The sequence below is a fragment of the Amblyomma americanum genome, chromosome 8 (assembly GCF_052857255.1).
Source record: "Amblyomma americanum isolate KBUSLIRL-KWMA chromosome 8, ASM5285725v1, whole genome shotgun sequence".
NCBI classification, from domain to species: domain Eukaryota; kingdom Metazoa; phylum Arthropoda; class Arachnida; order Ixodida; family Ixodidae; genus Amblyomma; species Amblyomma americanum.
The window spans coordinates 32,291,087-32,311,066 of NC_135504.1; the positions used below are offsets into that span (position 1 = coordinate 32,291,087).

At 41.8% G+C, this 19,980-nt stretch overlaps 1 protein-coding gene across 1 annotated transcript in view; it reads left to right on the forward strand.

The window, feature by feature from the left end:
• LOC144101252 (DNA-dependent protein kinase catalytic subunit-like) overlaps positions 1 to 19,980 on the forward strand; it is a 137,015-nt gene that overhangs the window by 5,514 nt on the left and 111,521 nt on the right. The window contains exons 7-20 of the mRNA XM_077634339.1: positions 2,302 to 2,395; positions 2,618 to 2,707; positions 4,934 to 5,091; positions 5,882 to 5,938; positions 6,507 to 6,599; positions 7,293 to 7,375; positions 8,315 to 8,405; positions 10,885 to 11,044; positions 13,034 to 13,188; positions 14,083 to 14,217; positions 14,312 to 14,406; positions 15,533 to 15,616; positions 16,676 to 16,751; positions 19,736 to 19,912. Of these exons, the coding sequence (XP_077490465.1) occupies positions 2,302 to 2,395; positions 2,618 to 2,707; positions 4,934 to 5,091; positions 5,882 to 5,938; positions 6,507 to 6,599; positions 7,293 to 7,375; positions 8,315 to 8,405; positions 10,885 to 11,044; positions 13,034 to 13,188; positions 14,083 to 14,217; positions 14,312 to 14,406; positions 15,533 to 15,616; positions 16,676 to 16,751; positions 19,736 to 19,912 (1,548 nt within the window). The remainder of the gene's footprint in view (positions 1 to 2,301; positions 2,396 to 2,617; positions 2,708 to 4,933; positions 5,092 to 5,881; positions 5,939 to 6,506; positions 6,600 to 7,292; positions 7,376 to 8,314; positions 8,406 to 10,884; positions 11,045 to 13,033; positions 13,189 to 14,082; positions 14,218 to 14,311; positions 14,407 to 15,532; positions 15,617 to 16,675; positions 16,752 to 19,735; positions 19,913 to 19,980) is intronic.

Below are 19,980 nucleotides of genomic sequence, written 5' to 3' on the forward strand. Positions count from 1 at the left end.
CAAAATCGTCTCTTGCGTGTCTGCTCCTGGCCTAGCCCGAGCGCTCCATCCCGCTGCACTGCCTACTCATTGTCTTCCATGTAGCACAAATCCATGCTTTCGCTCTGATTCGAATGTAGTAAATATTCTCTGTAGTTTTTTGCTATGCACTGTTTCTTTGCGGTGATACTTGTGCACAGGGCTGTCGAGCAGCCCTTCCCCGCGGCAGCATTCGTATGGGTGTCTAGGAAAAAAACACAGCGGGCTAACGACCGCGACGGGTTCAGTCCCGATATGTGGACCCCTAAAGTGTGAAAATTGCACCATTTTCACACTTTGTCGCAGTTTGGCAGTGCACCTCGTGACGAAAACCAAATACCCCAAAGATGGACAGTGAAGGGGGAAGCATTTACAATGCATGTTGCTGTAGTTTGTGAGTGTGTGTTGTAACTCTGACCAAAAAGGGTAAACAGCTTCACGGAATGCACATGGGGCTCTCTTTTGAAGAAAGACAGCTTCACCTTTTTTTCCGTCAATTTGTGCACTTTTCTTTTTTTTCTTGCCTATTCTTTCTGTGCCCTTCTTTACCAATCTCCCAGCTCGCATTAACCAGAATTTATTGCAACCACGTGTGACAGCTTTTCCATGCTGTGGCCACTGGTTACGGCACTCCCGTTCCATTTAGGAGTCTCCCGGATTCCTTGCTTTGGTGTCTTTCTCACCTAGCTGACTCTCAGTTGCTGTCACTTCCTCTCCACTCTTGCGCCTTCCTTCTCTATGCAATAAAGACGACATGTCCGCTTTGGTTCTTTCCAACCGTGCAGGATTCATCCAGGTCTGTGGCCGAATCAGCTATCGCACAGTTTCACAGGCGGCGCGCCTTTCTGTAACTTGACTTCAGATTGCTTGTTTTCATGTAGGCGGTAGAAAGATCCGAGTTGCAGCGCGTGCAACCAACATGTTTGAGCATGTGAGCTTTAAACGTTTGTACTTAACTCCCAACAGTTTTGGCAATTCTTTCTCTCCATTTATATAGTACCTGGCAAGGGTGGTTAGGATGTTTTGTTCATCACTGTTCATATTAATGCGACAAAAATACAGAGACCACAATGGGCTTTGTGCATTCTCACCCTGTCCATTGTCCGGACAATGAGTTTTCATGTTAACGAAGCATAAATACATTGAAAAAATTGGTCTTTGGAAAAATTATTCATAATTCGGGTCATCCACATAAAGGAGGTTGTATTAACGAGGCACGAATGTTTATAAAGTCATTCGCTAGCACCAAAAAAAAATGAAATAGTATATGCAGGTGTGAGTAGTCTTGTGAATAAACTATATACAGGGTTGTAGTGATCTAATTTAGTGTTAAAATACATTGGTGGGCAAAATAAACCTGTATGTAACAATTAATTTATAACACACTAGTTTCATCTAACTATATGGAGCCATTATCAGACATATTCAGCCGTCTACCTCCAATCATTCAATGTTCTTGACAATAAAGTGATGAGTAAAAGTTCTTGCTTTGTGTGTTTGTTGTGCGTGTTCAGTTATTAGCAGAAAAAAAATTCCCCATTTCTCGGCAATCATTTATGCAACACATACCATTTACATTCAGCTGATTAGCTGTTGCAAGGCATAGGTCCCTCAGTCCTGCATTATGATAATTTATTGAGACCAAGGGTATGTATGCTAGTTTCCTGTCCATGTAATGACTTCAGCACTGAGTGTTGTCACTTTTGCATTATTGTTTACCTTCCCTTGGTGATTTCCTCTATTCCAAGTCATTAAGTATGTGAAGTGACAATTCTAATTCTTTCTTTCTTTGTAAGAAGTGTAGACATCTGTTAGTCACTTTTAATGGTGTCAGTTTAATTAAAAATAAAGGAAAATTGCAGTTCTTAATGAATTATAGTTTCGCAAGTTGAAAGATAAGGAAAGAGGCACCTGCTATCCTTTTTTTTTTCTCTTGGAAGAAGCTAAATGAGTCGTACATAGACTGTTTGACCAGGAGTTCTCATTTCTTCATTACTCGAAGAATGAATTGGCATTCAACAACAAATTTTGAAGTCTAAAGGTCTCAAGATTTAGAGTCGTACATTTTTTTTCTTCAGTACGAAGTAAATGACAACCCAAGTTGAAAAATTAAGCGGCCTGAAGATAGGCAGCATATGCAGGAAACTAAATGACATCAGAAATTGTAACGCACTTGGAAAGTCAATTTGATGCCTTAATTTGCTTGAGAAGCGGATAGTGAGTAAGTCATTTAAGCGCATGTTTTTACTAGTTATCTAACCACCACTCTTAATTTTTCCGCAGAAAACAGGAGTGGGAAAGGAAAGGACGGCCTTGGCCGGCTGTCTTCAGGGCCTAGCAGGTTATCTGCAGAGCTTTGGCACTGGCTTTGAATCAGGTAATGCGTTTTTCTGCTTTTTTTTTTAACAAGAAAAGAAAAAAATTCTTATCGTGAGCTAGGTGGTGCATCTTATATCATGTAGACACGTTCATGTTGAAATGTCTTTATTGCTGCTTCCACATTCGAGCATTTTACATGCCGTAGGTGGAAGAGCCTAAGTGTCTCCTTCATGTTCATTAAACTTACGTGTGCATCGTTTCTTGTTTTTTTTTTTTTCAGACCCAGATGACTACTTCTTGCTCTTCTCATTTGTGAAAAGTGCGTTGGTACCCAGCACAGGACAAAAAAAGTATTACGATATTCCACGAGGTAATGTCATTCTTTGTTCTGACGAAATATCAGCAACATGAAAGAAATGTCCTAATCTGTAGAGACCGAAGTTGCTAGAAGGAACCAGAAAAGATTTTCCAAAGTTCATCGGTACTGCACAGAACAGAAATACTTTACTGAGATGTATCTCATGATGTTGCATGTTTTGATCAGACTAGTTTCTAGTTCTTTGCTTAAGGGTGCACTAAAGAGGAATCTGAACTCGTCTTTTTGCCGCAGGAACTCGATCTACATGTTTTGAGCATTCTTAGAAACTGCAAATGATTGTCCTGTGCTGCCGATTTCTATAACTTAAATCGGATTACACATCCCAGCTTCTGCCTTTTTTTGAACTTAATGCTGAAGGTAGGAGGAGTCAACCAAAGCATGGAGTGCCTTTCAGCCATTCCCGTGGCAGCTTCGCTTTTGCTTTTATTTTGTTTTTTAGGTTTCTGTGGATAAACAATTCCATTTGCAGACAACATAGCCGCAAATTAGGCCCACGGAAATAAAAATACGCGTGGGCTCTTTGTTTTACGTATCGCTCCGCCGATGGCAGAGCGGCAAGCCGCCATGGGACTGGCTGAAAGGCACTCCATGCATTGGTTGACTTCTCCTACCTTCAGCATTGAGTTAATAAAGAAAAGGCGGGAACCGAGATGTTTAATCCGATTTAAATTAGGTCAATCGGCCGTACAGGGCAATAACTCGAAGTTTCTAAGAGTGCTTGGAACGTGTAGATCAAGTTCCCGAGTTAAAAAGACGAGTTCACATGCCCCTTTAGTGCACCTTTAAATGCTCCACCTTCAGTGTTAGTTGGCACTTTACTTGCAGGATGTTTAAATGTTCTTAGTCGCGTAATAAATGAAACCGCAATTCTGAAGTGGCTTATGCTGATACCGGCTCTCCGGCAGCCAATTTCAATGGCTATCTCTGTAAAACATGTATATAGTAGTGGGAAAGATACTAGTGATTTGCCTATATACACTGCATGGAAAGACAAATGCACTGTTGTTGAATGTGCTCCATGTCTGCTGGCAAGGCGAACTGATGACGGCACTGCTTGTTTAGCGCTACTACTGAGAAATACAATCATTAGGAGTTGTGGATGATGAGAAATCAAGGTGACAGTAGCTTTGAAAACAAGGTGCTTACTCAACAGAAACTTGTGATTTCTTATGAAAGGAAAACAACTTGGCAGAGGCGTTAGCAGCGCTCGCACTTGACATTCATTGAGAGCAGAACGACTGTGGCTCTTGGCAAATTATTGGTTGCAGGGAAGAGAACATAGGCAATATTTAATTGTCTGTGCTTTATTTCGATGTGTGTTCAGGCAAAGAAAAAAAAGTGAGATCCCACACCGTAATAGTTAAAACAAAGATTTTTTTTAGGGGTCACAAAGTTCGACTAGTTTGTGATTATTACTTGCTGTTCAATTCGCACTGCACTTTCACTGTTCGAACCTGCTAAACCTGCTGAAGTTGTGCAATTCTGTTCATCAAAAACTGTGCTGAAATGTCACGATATTTCCAAACTGCACTAACTCTTTCCTTCATTGTAGACTCTACCACTAGCATGTGGCTAAACCACTAGGGCTAAGTTGCTGCCAGCATACGCTGCTGAAGATGTTCTGCAGTATCCACTTTGATTGTTCTTAATTTTCATTAGTTGGAATCTAGAAACTACAATTTTAAGCCACAGAGGACAACAAAGAGAGTACAACAGAAAAATTGGCCTTAAAACCGCCCGCGGAACCACACCATGTACAGCACCGTGTACAGCACCGTCCTCGGGCCGGACCACCTAATGGTGTGGTTTTGTATTCGTGCCTGCAGTTCGCGACAGTGTTCCAACTTACTTATACTACTATTTGAAATTATTAGAAAATAACCTATTCTATTTGCAACCAATTTTTATTATTCATATCAGCCTCACAACCAAGAATTTGATATATGCACACCTCTAGATTTTTCAGTGAGTATCATATTCTTTTTAACATATATAAATGCAGCTTTTTGAACATTTGGTTGATGTTTGTATAGAGTCGCAACTGTATCTTGTTTTGCTTATTCTTCATCATGCAATAACTAAATGCAATTTGGTGTTTCTCACAGCGTACAGCATAACTTTCTTGTTCACATTTCAGCTCAAAACAAATTGGTAATGCTAAAGTGCAGTCTTTAGATGTTTTCAAAGATATCATTGCTTCCTCTCCGTCTCAACCAGCTGCCCTGATCCTGCTGTCCAAGCATGCAGCCCTCTTTGGGCAGCTTCTTCTGGATGAGTACAGGTCCTTGTACAAGCAGATTGGCCACTGGAGTCGCCACTACAACAGGGAAATGAAGTCGCTGGGGGTGGCCGCACTGGAGTCCTTCCTGAGAGAGGTAGGGTCAGTGTTTCACAAGTTACAGTGTTAGTGTGCTCTACCATAGTGTCGGAGGTCAAATTTCTCATTGCCCTAGTGGGTGGTCAGCCTACAAGAGTTGACTGATTGGGCTCATGGACGCACTGACCTGAAGGTCTCGCACTTTGGGAGGGAGCAGTGCATGAACGTGTATGTAGTGAGTACGCCGTCGCGTAGCAGAATCGATAACTAGGCAAGTTGGTGTCATAGCATCTTGAACAAGCATTTGCCTAGAGTTGAACATCTAGCAGTTGTACTACTACTAAGTTGATGATGATGTATGCACATAACACATTTTATTTTGAGGTCACAGGCTGAGGACCTCTGTCGTACCGCGTTTGTAACACAGGTCATGTACCTAACGGTCAATTTAATGTCTAGCAAGGCCATGTTTCAGAGGAATATTTGTCATATCTTTGCCAAGTTCGAAGTTATTATCTGAGCCACTGTCATATTTGTTCTTTCTTCTGTGGCGTTAAGCTTGGCACATAAGCTGTCGGCTTTCATGTTGATTGAACCACTTTGTCATTCCATTAAGAACCCACGCTAAAAACACACACAGAGGACGAGACGAGACACACGAAGGCGCTGTCAGTGCCTTCGTGTGTCTCGTCTCGTTTTCTGTGTGTGTTTTTAGTGCTGGTTCTTAATGCAATGGATCACAACCAACTCACCAAATCCTCAGTTCTTCTACACTTTGTCATGACAGCTATTCCTTGGTAGTATTGAGCGCCAATTGCAGTTTCTTTGTGACATTCTTTTCCTGTCAGGTTGCAGCAGCACTTGTAGAAGGCAAGGACAGGAAGGACAATTTGGAAATCTTTGAGGTAAAGATTTGTGTTATTTGGGACAAAGAAGAAGTTTCTATGTTGCTGTGCCATAAACGTAATCACTGCTTCTACTGCTACTAGTACTACTAGTACTGTGGCTTTTACTGGTAACCACTTAACAGCCATTTATGTCGCAAGAGCTCTTCGAGCAGCATAGATGAAGTTTTTGTGTGCTGGCATTTAATTACGTAATAATTAATACCTAATAATTTTTTCCATTCAATGCCTGTGATTGTAGCTTGCTAGATGGCATCCCTGAATTCCGAGGAAACAAAATTATATCTTTGACAGCCTTTGAAATTTCGTTCCTCTACCCTTTTGAAGAAATATGTTCTTTCTGGTCCTCTTTGGGCTTGCAACCTCAGTTCAGGTCGTAATCGGCACTCGCTGTCTAATTTAACAAACTCTTGATGCCCTTTGCTTTATCTCTCTGTATATCTTTGTAATTGTTAGCTTGCTTTATCTCTCTGTACATCTTTGTCATTGTTATGCAGATAATGATGAGTTTGTTTGTGGATGCATGTGTTGTGTTCCATTCTGATGGTGCCTTGTTTTTTTGTCTCAGTTTTTTATTCAAGAGTTCCAGCAGACTCTAAGAGCTGAAACACACACGCATGACCTTGCTGCAGCCTTGAAAGGATATGGTCTTCTGGCCCTGGTATGTTTTGTTACTTTAGTCTATTGCACTGACTTTCAGTTAATAAAGAATTTGATGTTATGATTTTTTTTTTCATTGTTGTCGTGTGAGCTTTCAGCCAGGCTTTTTTTGTTTGGATGTCTAAGTGCCCAGAGTAGTTGGTAGGGTGCATAACAATAGGACCCACTGTAGGAGGCGTATATTTTTTTGTTGTAGCAGTTTCTCCTTCGTTAGATCTCTGCAAGACCTTGTTGAGAAATGTATCAAGTTATATTTTTTCTGTTAATGTTTAAAAGTGTATATATACATGGCGCTTTTCACTATAACTCGCATCTAGTGGCCAGGGTCCAGCAAAAACATCTGCAACCGTTAGTTCCTAGCTGTAACTTTGTCTATTATCTGCCATGCTCAGCACACCTAGCTTCATTGAAGCTTTTACTGGACTAATTAGTAAATTATCGTTAGCCAAAATGCATTTGAAACTCGATAAATAAAAACTTAAATTTGACTGAAAACTTGTTCAAAATAAGCAAAGTTTGAACTAAACGGAGCCCATTCAGACTGAGGGACTTCATTCAAGACCATAGTTTGAGATGCAGTTTGCTTTTCGAGGTCAGCATTGGCGAGCTGGTTGCTGTGACCTGATATGTGTAGTAGGCAGCGCTGGCCTGTAATGTGCTTGTTGACCTTCTTTGATTTCCACTTCTGTTGCAGCCATGCAAACAGTATATGAAAGAGAGCGATGTCCTCTTCATGCTGAGTGATGTCCTACTGCGATCGGAACATGTCTTTCAGAGGTCAGTCAAACCCAGTCGTTTCTTTTCACTTCATGGTCTTTGTTTTTCTTTCCCTCTGCACGTTTCAGGCTTTCACCATTTGTGCAAGTGTTGGTAGTTTCTGTCTTCTTTTATTCCGTTTACATCAAAGTGCACATCTGAATCTAGCCATGCCATTTTCTTGTGAAACTGGATCTAATAGTAGTCATGTTGATGCTGTTATCTTTAGAAAGGTGCTAGTTCTTCAAGAAAGAAGCTACTTAAAAACTGAAAGCCACATGAACTCCCCTCAAGGGTTCCAGTGACTGTGCCTGGTCAAGTACCCACTGCAGTGGCTCGGTGACCCAGTAGCTTTGGCATTTGGCCGCGGATCCCATGGCCGTGGGTTCTGATCCAGGCCACAGTGGCTACATTTCAATGGAGGCGATAAGAAAAAATACTTGCGCGCTGGTCAGTGTCAGTGGATGTTGAAGAACTGCAGGTGGTCTAAATTGCTTTTCAGAGCCCTCCACTGCAGTGCCTCTCGTAGCCTATGTGTTGCTTCAGAACATTAAACTCTTATATACCACATACCATTACTGCATCTGATTGAGCGAATTCTTTGCCAGCCACAACTGGCTCAACACTTTCATTGCAGGTAAAACCATTTCGACGAAGCGTCATCAGCGTAGGAAAGTAGCCATCTTTTTTCTCAGGAAAAGTGCTGACAGTGTCCCTGAAGGCACTCTATCTGCCTAGCGTAGCTTTTTGTTTCCTTTGATATTTTCCTTTGGGGTCCCTTCAAACGTCGATCTCACTGGAAGCCCGTTTTGACATTCCTTGATAGACAATCCCTGCTTCTAGTCTGTTAACTACTGTTTCCATTCTTGATGTGACACTCTCAACTAGCATTGCTGTGAGGCCAATGCAGTGTCTCATTCTTTGATATTTTATTGCAAAACAACTTGTTTTCTGGAGCAGCATAAGCAGTCCCGCTGTGCTGGAAGACAGCCTGCCGTTGCTGACTAGCTTCCAAGAAGCCACTGCCAGCATACTCCGCTGCGCTTCGAAGGCAAGTGCAGTACTATCTGCTATTACAGTCAACTCGTGACAAATTGAATCCAAAGAGCACCAAAATTGTTTAAACTACGCAAAGTTTGAATTAGGCAGCCTTTTTAATACACTTGGTGATGATACGACCAGCATATCAATTTGAATGAATTGGAAGTTTATATTTACTGAGTTCGGACTTACAAGATTCTGTCGCATTTGAGGTCAAAACACTGCCTACTACACTGACTACCCTAATGACATGTCATGGCAAGGTAACATCCTAAATAGGCAAGGGGCCTTCTTAACCAGATTCTTAAAGAAGAAAATGTGATAGCATTTAGGTAGCGTGTGCAATGTTGTGGTGTTTACGATGCCTGTGGGATGTTCTTGCGATTTTCCCACCAAAACTCTGGTTGGAACCGGGTCCATTGCCCTTGTATGGTATATATTTGTCATCAGTCACCTTCTAGAATGTTCGAGTGCCTTCCATAGCTTACTTGCTTGAACGGTAGTTCCCCTTAGTGCATAGTAACATGCAATCCCCGACTCTACTTCCATTGAAACCTCAAGCATTTGATGCCCACTTAATGGCATTGTGACTTATCGTGAATGGCTCGGTTAGCACATACTTATTGTGTACAGTGTCAAATATGCAATGCCGTACAGTGCATGCGATGACCACCCTTGCAATCTTGCACAGTGCAGTCTTCCTTCCCTGTTACCCTCCATCTCATCACATTTGCAGGTGCCAGTTTACGGTGGCGATCACTGCTAGTATCTCTTATTGCTGTAATGTGACTCAACATCTCCACTTATTCGGCTTATTGCACTGTTTGAGAAACTGTGTGCATGCTAGACGTGCTTCTCCTGTTTGCCCCAAAATGGCCGGGGCCTAGTGGAGAATTACAGCCGGCACCTAGGGAGGAATTTGGACCCAATTTGAAAACCTGTGTAGCTGCACTAGTAGCCTCGATACTGATCGTGGCTGACAAATATAACGAGTACCGGTGGTTCTACGGGAATAAAAGCTTCCACATGTGCCTTCGTTTATGAAGTACTGTATGCATCAGTCTTTATCAGGTAAATATTTGGTAAAGGAGGCTATTTTCAGCTAGATTTACTGCCGCTTTGTAGTTTTTCAGCAATCCCACGAGGTATGTCTAATGAGGTTTCACTCTATTTGTGTACTTAAATTCCCTTCATGTAATGCCGCTGATTGAGCGCCTTTAGGGTTATATTGAATAACAGCAAAATGTGTGGATGTTTTCACATGTTTTAAATTTTAATGCGATAGCATTTATAGGTTGTAGTCTTGCAAAAACTGCCCGGTTTCTTTGTAACGAAATTTTCTGATTGGTCTGTTGGGAGAAAACGTAATCAGGATCACAGGAACAGATAGGAACCAATCATAGTGCACCGTCAGATTTGAAATTACGAAGGACCCCCAAACTTTGGCAATTGGCCCACCTACAAAATTTGGCACTTGATCCGCCCAAAGAATTTCTCAGGGGGTCCACCCCCAAAATTTTCCACCTGCCTACCCCCAAAATTCCACAGTTGGCCCACCCCAAGATTTGAAATGTAGCCCACCCCTCAAATTTGGTAGTTGGACCACCTGACATGAGTTAATTTGCTATATGGGTGGATTTCCATTTTTTGCGCAAAGAGGTGGGATCATGTGAAAAGGGTAGGAGAATCTGGTTTCATGTGTTTCCTGGCAATGAAAATGGCATATACGCGGTGGAGTGTCCTGCCAGGAGCCCACAGATGTGCAGGCCACAAGTCGATGTATTTCTGAAGTTGTTCTTTGTGTTTGTGCCTACATAAAATAAGGATGGTGAGGGGTACACAATTTAATCACAGGAAAGAATTTGCAATTACAACGTAGGTGGCAAAACCAACAACCTAAATGCTATCACATTTCCTTTATTTGGAATCGTTAAGAAGGCCCCTATTATTTGTTTGTGTTCTTGCAATCATTATGGGCAGTGTACATATTTTGTGTTTTCCTTTTCAAAATGAGACGAAGTAGTAAATAACTTGATTGTTTCAATAAACTTGTTTATGTCGTTACTCTTCTCAGGTTATTTTGCCTGTGACAAACTGTAGTTCAGCAAAATCGATTGAAATTTTTGTCCTGACGACACATGCAGAAAGCACTGCTTACCTTGTGTGTGGGTATTAGGTTTGTGAAGTGCAGTATTACTTCTTTAAATTTTGTATCATTGAAGGATCAGTGATCTAACTAGTTAGCTTGTGTTGATTTTGGTCAATTAATGATGACCTGTGGACATGCAAGGTCGTAAAGTTGCAAGATTAACTCTTCCTAATGTTTATGGTTCTTTGCCAAACATGTCTTGTTCGTAAAGTGGTGAACCATCATGGTTTTATGCATTTAAAGCTTACTTCCAACCTTATGGTTGTGAGTTGAAGATGGTAGGGCTCGGGACATGCTTACATTCTAACAGTTCATCCCGCTATTACGCATGTATTCACAGGTGCCAGAAAACCATTTATTGCTTCTGGAAAAGCTAGCAGTGCTGCAGATCGAGAATTTTCCCATTGTTGCCGTGAACCTTCAGGTCCGGTATGCCAAGTCCCTTCTCTTCTTGCTCCTCGCCGTTCATCCTCTGTCTCCCACATCATTGTCGCGGGTTGGTGAGTGTCATCGAGACAAAAAATGCGGCAAGGCTATGTTGGTATAGGTTTAATGGTAGCCACCACCAAATGCTCATAATGGAGCAAGGAGAGCAAACTTTTGGTTGCGCATTTTCTTCTTTTCAATGGTGCGCAAGTCATTAGCGCAGTAGAATCGCAATGAAAAGTTTTTCATGGGACCGTAGAAAAAAAAATGTAACAGCTGTGAAATGTAGTTTCCGAACACAGCGCGTGAAAAAAAATTGTACATCATTGTCTGCCACTTCTTGTTTTTATTTCTTGTAAGCGCAACATGCATCTGTGCAATTTGAAGGGCTTTGGCCTCTGGCATGCAGGCCGTCCTAAATGCCCTGCGTTGGTCCCTCATTTGCCTGAGCAGCTGTCCATGGAAAGAAGGCACTGTTTTTTTGCGGCAGCAGCTTTCATCCTACCCAACCCTCGTCTATCGAAATTTTAACGTGGGACGAAAAAAAACAAGAAAGCAGCTGGAGAAGCCAACATGTGCAACCATTAGTACTGCAGTCTGCCGCGGCATAGTTTTATTTTTGCGCCTTCAGGCATTGCAGTTGTGTAACAGCAGTGATGGGACTGCTCCAACGGCCGCAACATAATTCACGCCGTTCAGAAGCATGAATGGCATGAGCGTGCCACTGAACATGGTGGCGGTGAAGCGGCGATGCAGTATAGAGAGCTCTGCTTTGGTGAGCATGTTGTCGCCATTCTGTGCATGCTAAACATTGCTGTTAAAATGCCGGAACGTGCAAAGCATTATTGTGAGGTGACATTCTGTATGCACCATGCGGAAACGCTACCACAAGGGCGATCCAGTATCAGAGTTTGTATTGCATAGGTTTCTATGGGAGCTAGAGGGGGAATGGCTCACAAAAACATAGCACCCACGAACGTAACAGCAGGGATTGGCTGTAAGTACATAGGTAGATCATCACTTGGAATTTGTCTATGTCCATTTAATAATTTATAATTGAACTTTGCCTCTCATGTTGAATTGCTTTCAGTTTTAACAGCTGAGCAGTGGCCATGACGTCGAAAGTTTAGTTTAGTTCAGGTCACATGAGGTAGAAAAAAAAATCACTGCTTTGTCATATTTTTGTTTACTGAACTATCACCATTTTTCCCAAAGAGACGGAACGATAACATTTTTTTTTGTCTCGCGGTACTTAAACCAAACTTTGATACCATGGCTACCATTCACTCAGCTGTTGAAAACAAATTGGAATCAACACGAGAAGGAATTCAAATATAAATTATTTACAGGGTGCAGGCAAATTGCACATGGTGTTGCTTGTTTACTAACAGCTCATGCATGATTCCAGAATAGCTACAAGAGCAAAAATTTGTCATCTGTAATCCTTTATTCAGCGTCTGACGCTATTTTGAAATTGACCTAGTTGATTTTCAGCTGTCGTGCTTCCCCAAGCCAGTCCTGTGTAGTCACACCAGCTAGCTGTTGTACGTTTGTGTAGTTCCTGGCAGACACCACATGCTGCTGTCAATCTGAATCCCTGATCAAACTCGTCGGCACATAACTACTTTACCACCACTTTTAAGGAAACTAGGATAAGAAGTAATGTGATTTTGGCCACACTGTTGTCTCTGTTGCATCACTCTGAAGAATGAGGGTCATCCAGGCTGTCTAATGTTTAATAAGCCGTTGGTTACATGCGTTGCTTCGTAAGCATCTGGCCCACCTTCGTGTGTTCACTTCTTTTTTCTTTCTTCTTTTTGCTGCTGTTTCTTTTAAAAACACAGGACTGTACTCTAAATCTTTTCTTTTTTAGCCATATGCTCAGGTTCAGTGTGGTACGTTTTTGTTACCTCTAATCTTGCAGGCATGATGTTTATCAGGAAATTCTTGTTCAAACAGCTCACATGAAATTTCAGTGTTGTACCTTTTTACTTTTAATCAGACATTGCTTGTTTCTGCTGTGTTGTATAATCTGTTTTTCTCTCATTACCGTGGCATTCCAGTGTACCAGGGTCTAGTGCGGACCTGCTCACACCCTATTGTGGCTGACGTGGAGGCAAGTGAAGAGAATGATGCCACCGTTGGCAGGCTTCAGAAGATCACCTACCGCCGATACAGTATGCTGTGGAGCTATCTGCTTGACGCAACGAATGTTCAGGTGAGGACAACTCGGCAGTGAACTTTGCTGTATATTGGCCCGATCCTGATGATACTGTTCTTGCGTGCATTGCAGTCCTGCAATCTCATGAAAGCTGACACTCCCTTTCTTGATTTGCATGCAGTGCACAATTCACTTTTTTCTTGCAATTAGCTATGCCCCCTGTAGTCATGCCTTTAACTTTCTGTGCTGGAAAGTTCAAAATTCTGCGAATAAGGGATCTGAAAAATTCCACAATTGCAGAATTAAGAATTTGTTAATTTCCACGGGGCAACTCAGAAGTCAGGACTGGTGATTCTTGACTAAGTTCAGGAACGCTCGCAAGCTGCTTTTTTTCTAGAAAAACCGGACCTGCTGCGGATCCTCCTTCGGCTGTTTTTGACCTGAACTGTTTGGGATTTCGCTATATATAAAAGTAATAATAGTTACTTAAATATTTTCATGGTGTCTCGAACTCTGCCTTGTGTTGTATTTGTGCAAATAAGGTAAATTAGTCATTTTCTTATCGTCCGGTCATTCCTACTGATGTCCGTAGCAGGAATTGTATCAAAAATTGAAAATTTGGCTGGCTGTCAACACAAAATTCTACGAAACTTGCTTAGATCTGTGATTTTTTACGCACTTGCGGGGAATAGGGCCTTAGTCATACTCGTACTAAACTTTTAGACTTCCAGTGCAGATGATGACTGCAGCTAGTGACATTTTTTTGTTGTTTATATTGGACAGATTTAGCAAGTTCTGTCATTAGTTATCCTGTAATCTGTTTATGTTTTGTATCCTTTACAATATTATCAGCCACGAAAGCACATTGCCACAAACACGCTGTATGAAATCATATAATGTGAAGCTGTGAAAACGTGTCTTCTTTTAACTCGTCTTACCCTACATGTACAGGAGCTCAACCAGATGCAGATTGCTCCAGATGCACGGAGCGCTTTTGTGACTGACGTCTACGATGCACTGCTGACAGCTGTCCTCTCAATGATGTCGAAATTGAATCTTTCAGTGAAGCCCTCTACTACAGAAATGGTGAGCATGCTGTTTTTTTATTTTTGTCACAGTAACTCTGCCGCCTATCCAGATTTCAGTTTCGAAGTGAGCTGATCCTGATTTTCCGCATTAGGAAACCAGTGCCAACATGTCGGACCCTACTTGTGGAGTTGATGCCGAGTGCCCGAAGGATTTCAACATCTTTATCAACTTGGTGGACTTTTTCAGGTGACTGGCACCTTAAAGAGGCTTGTGTATTTGTGGAAAACCTTGGGTTTTTTTAGAGTTTCACGAATGTTAACGAAGCATGCACTGTAAAGCTGCGTTAATTTGGAAGTCTTAAAAATGGAGAAAACTAAAAAAAAAAAAAGCAGAGTTTGAAAAAAAAAAAAGCAAAGTACCGAAATCTTTAGTGTACTGATCGTGCATTGTCAAAAAATAAGCCCTCTACCTTAGCTTATTTTGCAATGTACTAAACTTCACTATTCTAGACTGGGCACTTAATTTTAATGAAAGGTGGGCAATGCAGTAGCATGCGTGCTCATTTGGAGTGGCAGACTTGTGCATACCTGCTACTTGTTTCGTGGCATGGTTCGAGGCAGGCATGACGTGCAGGCAGCAAAAACTGCTATCTGACGGCCTTTTCTTTAATTTATTGCAGGTTTTAATGAGGACATGTCGAGTTAAGCGGTTACAAACATTACGGCACATACTGGAGTTCTATGTGCAGCTTGAAAAGCGTTTGACTAAACTGATATTTTGAGATATATGGGTGCAAGTTTACTGTAGGGTCTCCTTAGTCTTCTTATCCTTTATTGCACAATTTCACTGCTGTGTTACATCTTTTTTCATCACAAATTGTTTTTATAGTTTCCTATTTCATGAACTCTATAGGGGGAATTTCTATGCGAAACCCTGCATTTTTAATGTCACAAACTTTAGCCACCTACTGACACTTCCACTGTACTTGCTGGATGAGAAAGTGTTCAGCTTGTTCTTAGTCATTTAACACATTCTATGGAGTGGGCTCATCACCTATAGTCGCTAATTTATCCATCCAACCCATGCATGAAAGTTTGGCTCGTAATGTTCGGGACATGGTCTCTGGTTATGTGAAGTTGCGCCTTTGACTGCACATTTAAGTTTTAGTTTTGGCTGCCTGCTTTTTTCTGTGCTGTTTTAGAATTGCATTGCTCATTGTTTTGAAAAATTATTGATTTCTATTAAGAGCTGAAGGTCTGAGAAATGCTTTGCAATCACCTACTGAAAATGCAAAAAAAAAAAAAACATGACGCAGTGCTGCACCTTGAGTCAGTCACTTATTTTGTTGTGTATGTATTCTTCCGTTCCATAGAGACACCTTCTTGGTGAAGCGCAGGGAATTTTTTACGAAGTGGGCATTTGTCCTGATCAAGAAGTTCGTGGAGTATTCAACTCGGTAAGTAATGTCACTGGGCAACAGCTGGTGCAGTCGTACCGCATTTCAGAAAAACAATAATTTTTTTCAACATTCACCTCTAGTAGACAAAATGTGATTCTTGCATGAGTGACTGCAGAACTGCATGCTTTCTTGATTTAACAGTTTTTAGTTTAAGAAAGTGTCTTCATCTTGCTCCAGCTTCATTAATTATCAAGGGTTAGTTTAGTTGTGGGAATAGGTAGTAAAAAGATTTGTCGCCTCTATGTGGCAGGTGCGGGCCTTGATTCCCAGTGTTGCTGGGTAGCTGTTAGTTTTCCAATCGATACAAGCTTTTCCCCTGGCCTTGCATTCAGCTTTTTCTGGGGCAAAAATGCTTGCAAAAAATGGTCTTTGACCCTACCTTATGAAGGCAGAGTCATCAGTACCACAACACATTAATTGTGGCACTGTGTGGCTAAGCTGGCCTTGTCTCAAATCATCGCACAAAAAAGTTGTCTTGTAATGAACAGATTGGGAGGGGGGGGGGGGGGGGTGTACCTTCTCAGGCAAAATTATAACTTGGCACTTTACTGTTAGCCAAGATGTCATGTTTTCCATTCTTAATGGCCTTTCATGGCCTGCATTGTACACAAGAGCAGAACAGTTTTTTTTTTTCATTTATCATCATTATCAGCCTGACTACGCCCACTACAAGGCAAAGACCTCTCCCATGCCTTTCCAATTAACCCTGTCCTGTCTCAGCTGCGGTCACCCTATCCCTGTAAACTTCTTACTCTCATCCGCCCACCTAACCTTCTGCCGCCCCCTGCTATGCTTACTTTCTCTCGGAATCCACTCCGTTACCTATAAGGACCAGCGGTTGTCTTGCCTTCACATCACATGTCATGCCCAAGCCCACTTCTTCTTCTTGATTTCGACTAGGACGTCATTAATCCGCGTTTGATCCCTGACCCATTCTGCCCTCTCTGTAGTGTACGTAGTGTCTGTGTATATGTAGTGGTTAAGCAATTTCTGGAAAATTGCTCTCTTGCTTTTGCTTTCAAATTCCTAATTTCTTTTAAATTGCTCTCTTTTCAGCTATCCCCTAGTCAGTGGGTTCTACAAGGCACTGGCTGTCTGCTTTCAGATTTGTGAGAAGTCCTCATACTTTGAGGTCAGTTTGCCATTGCCTCGGTGTTTTCTGTGCAGTTTGACACTTTGTGCTACCCGGTTTATGCCATCAAGGAAAAGGAAGCTATAGCCAGGCGGTTACATTTCATGTGAATCCAGTCGTAAAATAATTTTATCTTATGCAGTAGGTTCTTTAATGGGACATCCAGGACAAATTAATGTTAGCCTTTATTGATTGATTACCATTTTCTAATGACACAGGGGTTGCTTTCATAGAAAACAGCGTTATAACCTAGAAAAGAGTGAAAAATGCAGCACAGATGTTGCCAGCGTTGACCATTTTCACAAGTACACTAGTGATGCGATGAAGGGCTACTTGCCCGAATATTAAGGTACTAGCTTTTGTATTGCTATTGCTGATGCACTTCTATCACACAAGAAAGAGCAAAATAAAAATAATTTTTTAAAGTAAACAAAGAAAGCCTACAATATGCAACGCCATCACTGGCGTCACAAGTTTGAACCGGAATCGGTGGGGAAAATTATGCTGACTTCAACTCCTCCTTTCTCAGTGATGAAAGTGGCATTCGCTGCTGAACAAGTGTGAACAGAGTCACACGGAACCCAGTGATTGAGTTCCTGCAACAAAAAAAATCCGAGAGAGTTGTCTTCATTGTGCTTTCAAAATGGGGCTCTCAAGCGTGCGGCCCACTAAGCATTGATGTGTGAAATTTCGAATATCAAGAAAAAAAAATGAATTTTAGAAAACAATAGATTTCATATCTGTAAGATATTTATTAATTCGTTCTGAAAAATTTTTCTCAAAAACAACCAAGAAATGACTTTAAGAAACATTTTTGTTACCGTAAGTACAAAAAACTGGCTGAGATCTGCATGAAAATGCCAGTTTTCTCAAAAGTGTGTTCTGACCTGACTGCCCTGTTTGCAGAAAGCATAGCATGACAATGACTTTATGGATTTTCATGTGGTGTGTTGCATTGTGTTCCTTGATAAATTCTTTATGCAGTTGCGTTCCTATATTTATGAATTATTTCCTCATTTTCACACTCTGTCACTAGTTTAACATGATGAAAATGAGTGCATTATGCAAGCGTGGATATAACATTCTGTGTAGAAAAAAATCGGCTGAAAAAAAAACGAAAATGTCACTGCATTAACCACTTCTTTGAGTAAAATTTAAGAGTAAGTTCAAGCCTGTCACATTTTTTGTTGCCACGCCAGGTTTTCTGCAAGTTTAGTATAGCATTGAAGCGTGTGAAAATTTATAACGTCAAAATTATTTAAGATATTTTGTTGGAATTGTGTATTTACGCATTCAATAGACTACCCAATGAGCATACGAAATTTTAATGCTCTGCATTAAAAAAAAAAAAAAAGGAGACAGACACAGACATTGCAGATACGGACACTGTTTTCTCTTTTAAAGTCACAGTCATTATTTGAAAGACAGCACGATGTGCACATAAAGTTCCGCTTTAACCAAGGCGTACAAACATGTCTTGTGTGGCGTATAGCCAACGCGTCTGAATCACAACCCGAGGTCAGGGGTTCGATTCCTATGTAGGCTACATAGGTGTGGTTACTAAGAATACAGCAATTGGTCTGCTGCTTACCAGCGTGAGAGGAAACGCTTGTAACATGAGTCGTGGTCTGCTCCATGTTTATGTAAGGGTGAGGAGGAAGACGGCAGCCTATGGCCCGTGCGCTTGGCGCGTTGCTCGTGGTGGTTCCAATCTGTTCCAATCACTGAAGATTCGATGTGCCACTGATGTGGCTGGCACCACCTACGGGAGCCTCTTGTAACAGATTTTCTGTCACGCTGACGGCAAGGCCAACACCAGCTTTTCTCTGACACGGGACTCTTACGCAGTTACATAAAAAATTTCACATCCGAACAGCGCATCCTCGCTTAATGATTTCTGCATCTTTGACTCGAAAAGTGTCACTTTTGCTCCCATTTCCACTCTCTTATGGCCCATAGCTGCAGAAAACAGCTACCTGATGTGCAGCAATGCACGTATGCGTCAAGAGTTAACTTTTTCTCAGAAGGGCCTTGAAAATTTGAATTCAGTATATAGAAGGAAAACAAGAAAGAAACTTAAAAAGAAGGAATAAAGCATTTTTTCACAGATGGCCCTCTTTTTTGGAGCTTTTTACTTATTCACTTTGTTTTTTTTTATAGCTTGAGTTTTCGTTTGCGTTTCTACTTTTTCTTGTCTTGGACTTTTGACCCCTTTCTCCTCTGTGGGAGGAAAAAAAAAGTCTTCGGGTGCTGCCCCGCATAGGTAGAAGAGCTTGAGACACCTGCTTTTAAAAGGACCATAAACCTGGGACATGAAATGAGTCTAGGTTGACAAGTAACCTTGCAGGGATGTCGTATGTGCAGACTTCAATGAAAGCAGGGTCTGCTAAAATAGGAAATTGGGCACATGTCGGCTACCCATGGCAGCCCGCTGTACACCTTCCTTGCACATGCAGCTAACACTGATACTAATACGGCACATTATGTGAACACCATTTGAACATTTCTTTTAATGCGGAAGCAGTACTTCATGAGGTGTAACCGGCCCTCCTAGTTTTTGTGAAGCTTGACCTTGAAGGTGACATTGGCAAAGCCTAGCGGAGCAATAAACCGCCCATGCAGAAATAAAATAAATTTTGCTGTGACTGGGCTTCAAACCTGCGGTGGCGTGAATGGATCAGCTTCGCTGGCCACTGCACGAGATCAGTCGATCGCGCCTCATGTTGAACTGCAACACACTCTTGCGCTGTGCACTGCACATCATTGTCTTCATCAGCTTCTGCATCGCGAACAGATTAGATCAGCTCAACCTCAGTCTAATGTCATCGCCAGACGTGCCGATGACCCATCAAAGCAAAACCATGAGCCAACCAGGCTAAAAACATGCTTTCAGACATTTGCTCAGTTTAGCTGTGTTAAAACTCTACCACTTTTTTTTCTTTGCTTTGCACTGTGACACTGTGCTTGGTGCGTGCCTCCTTCAGGGCGGCTCGAGCGAAGCTAGGGCCTGCCTTTGCCTGGTGTCGAGCTTTGTCCACGAGACTATGGGCCGGCTGCAGCAGTTCAAAGATGACCTCCTGGCCTCCTGCCTCGAGCTTGTGCTGCGTGCACCGAGCCCCGTCGCTCGGGAGCAGGCCATCTCGCGTGTGCCGGCACTCAAGGTAAGTGAAAGCAGTGTAAAGTGGTGTAATTAATTAGCAGTTAATTGAATGGATAAGTGAGGAAATAG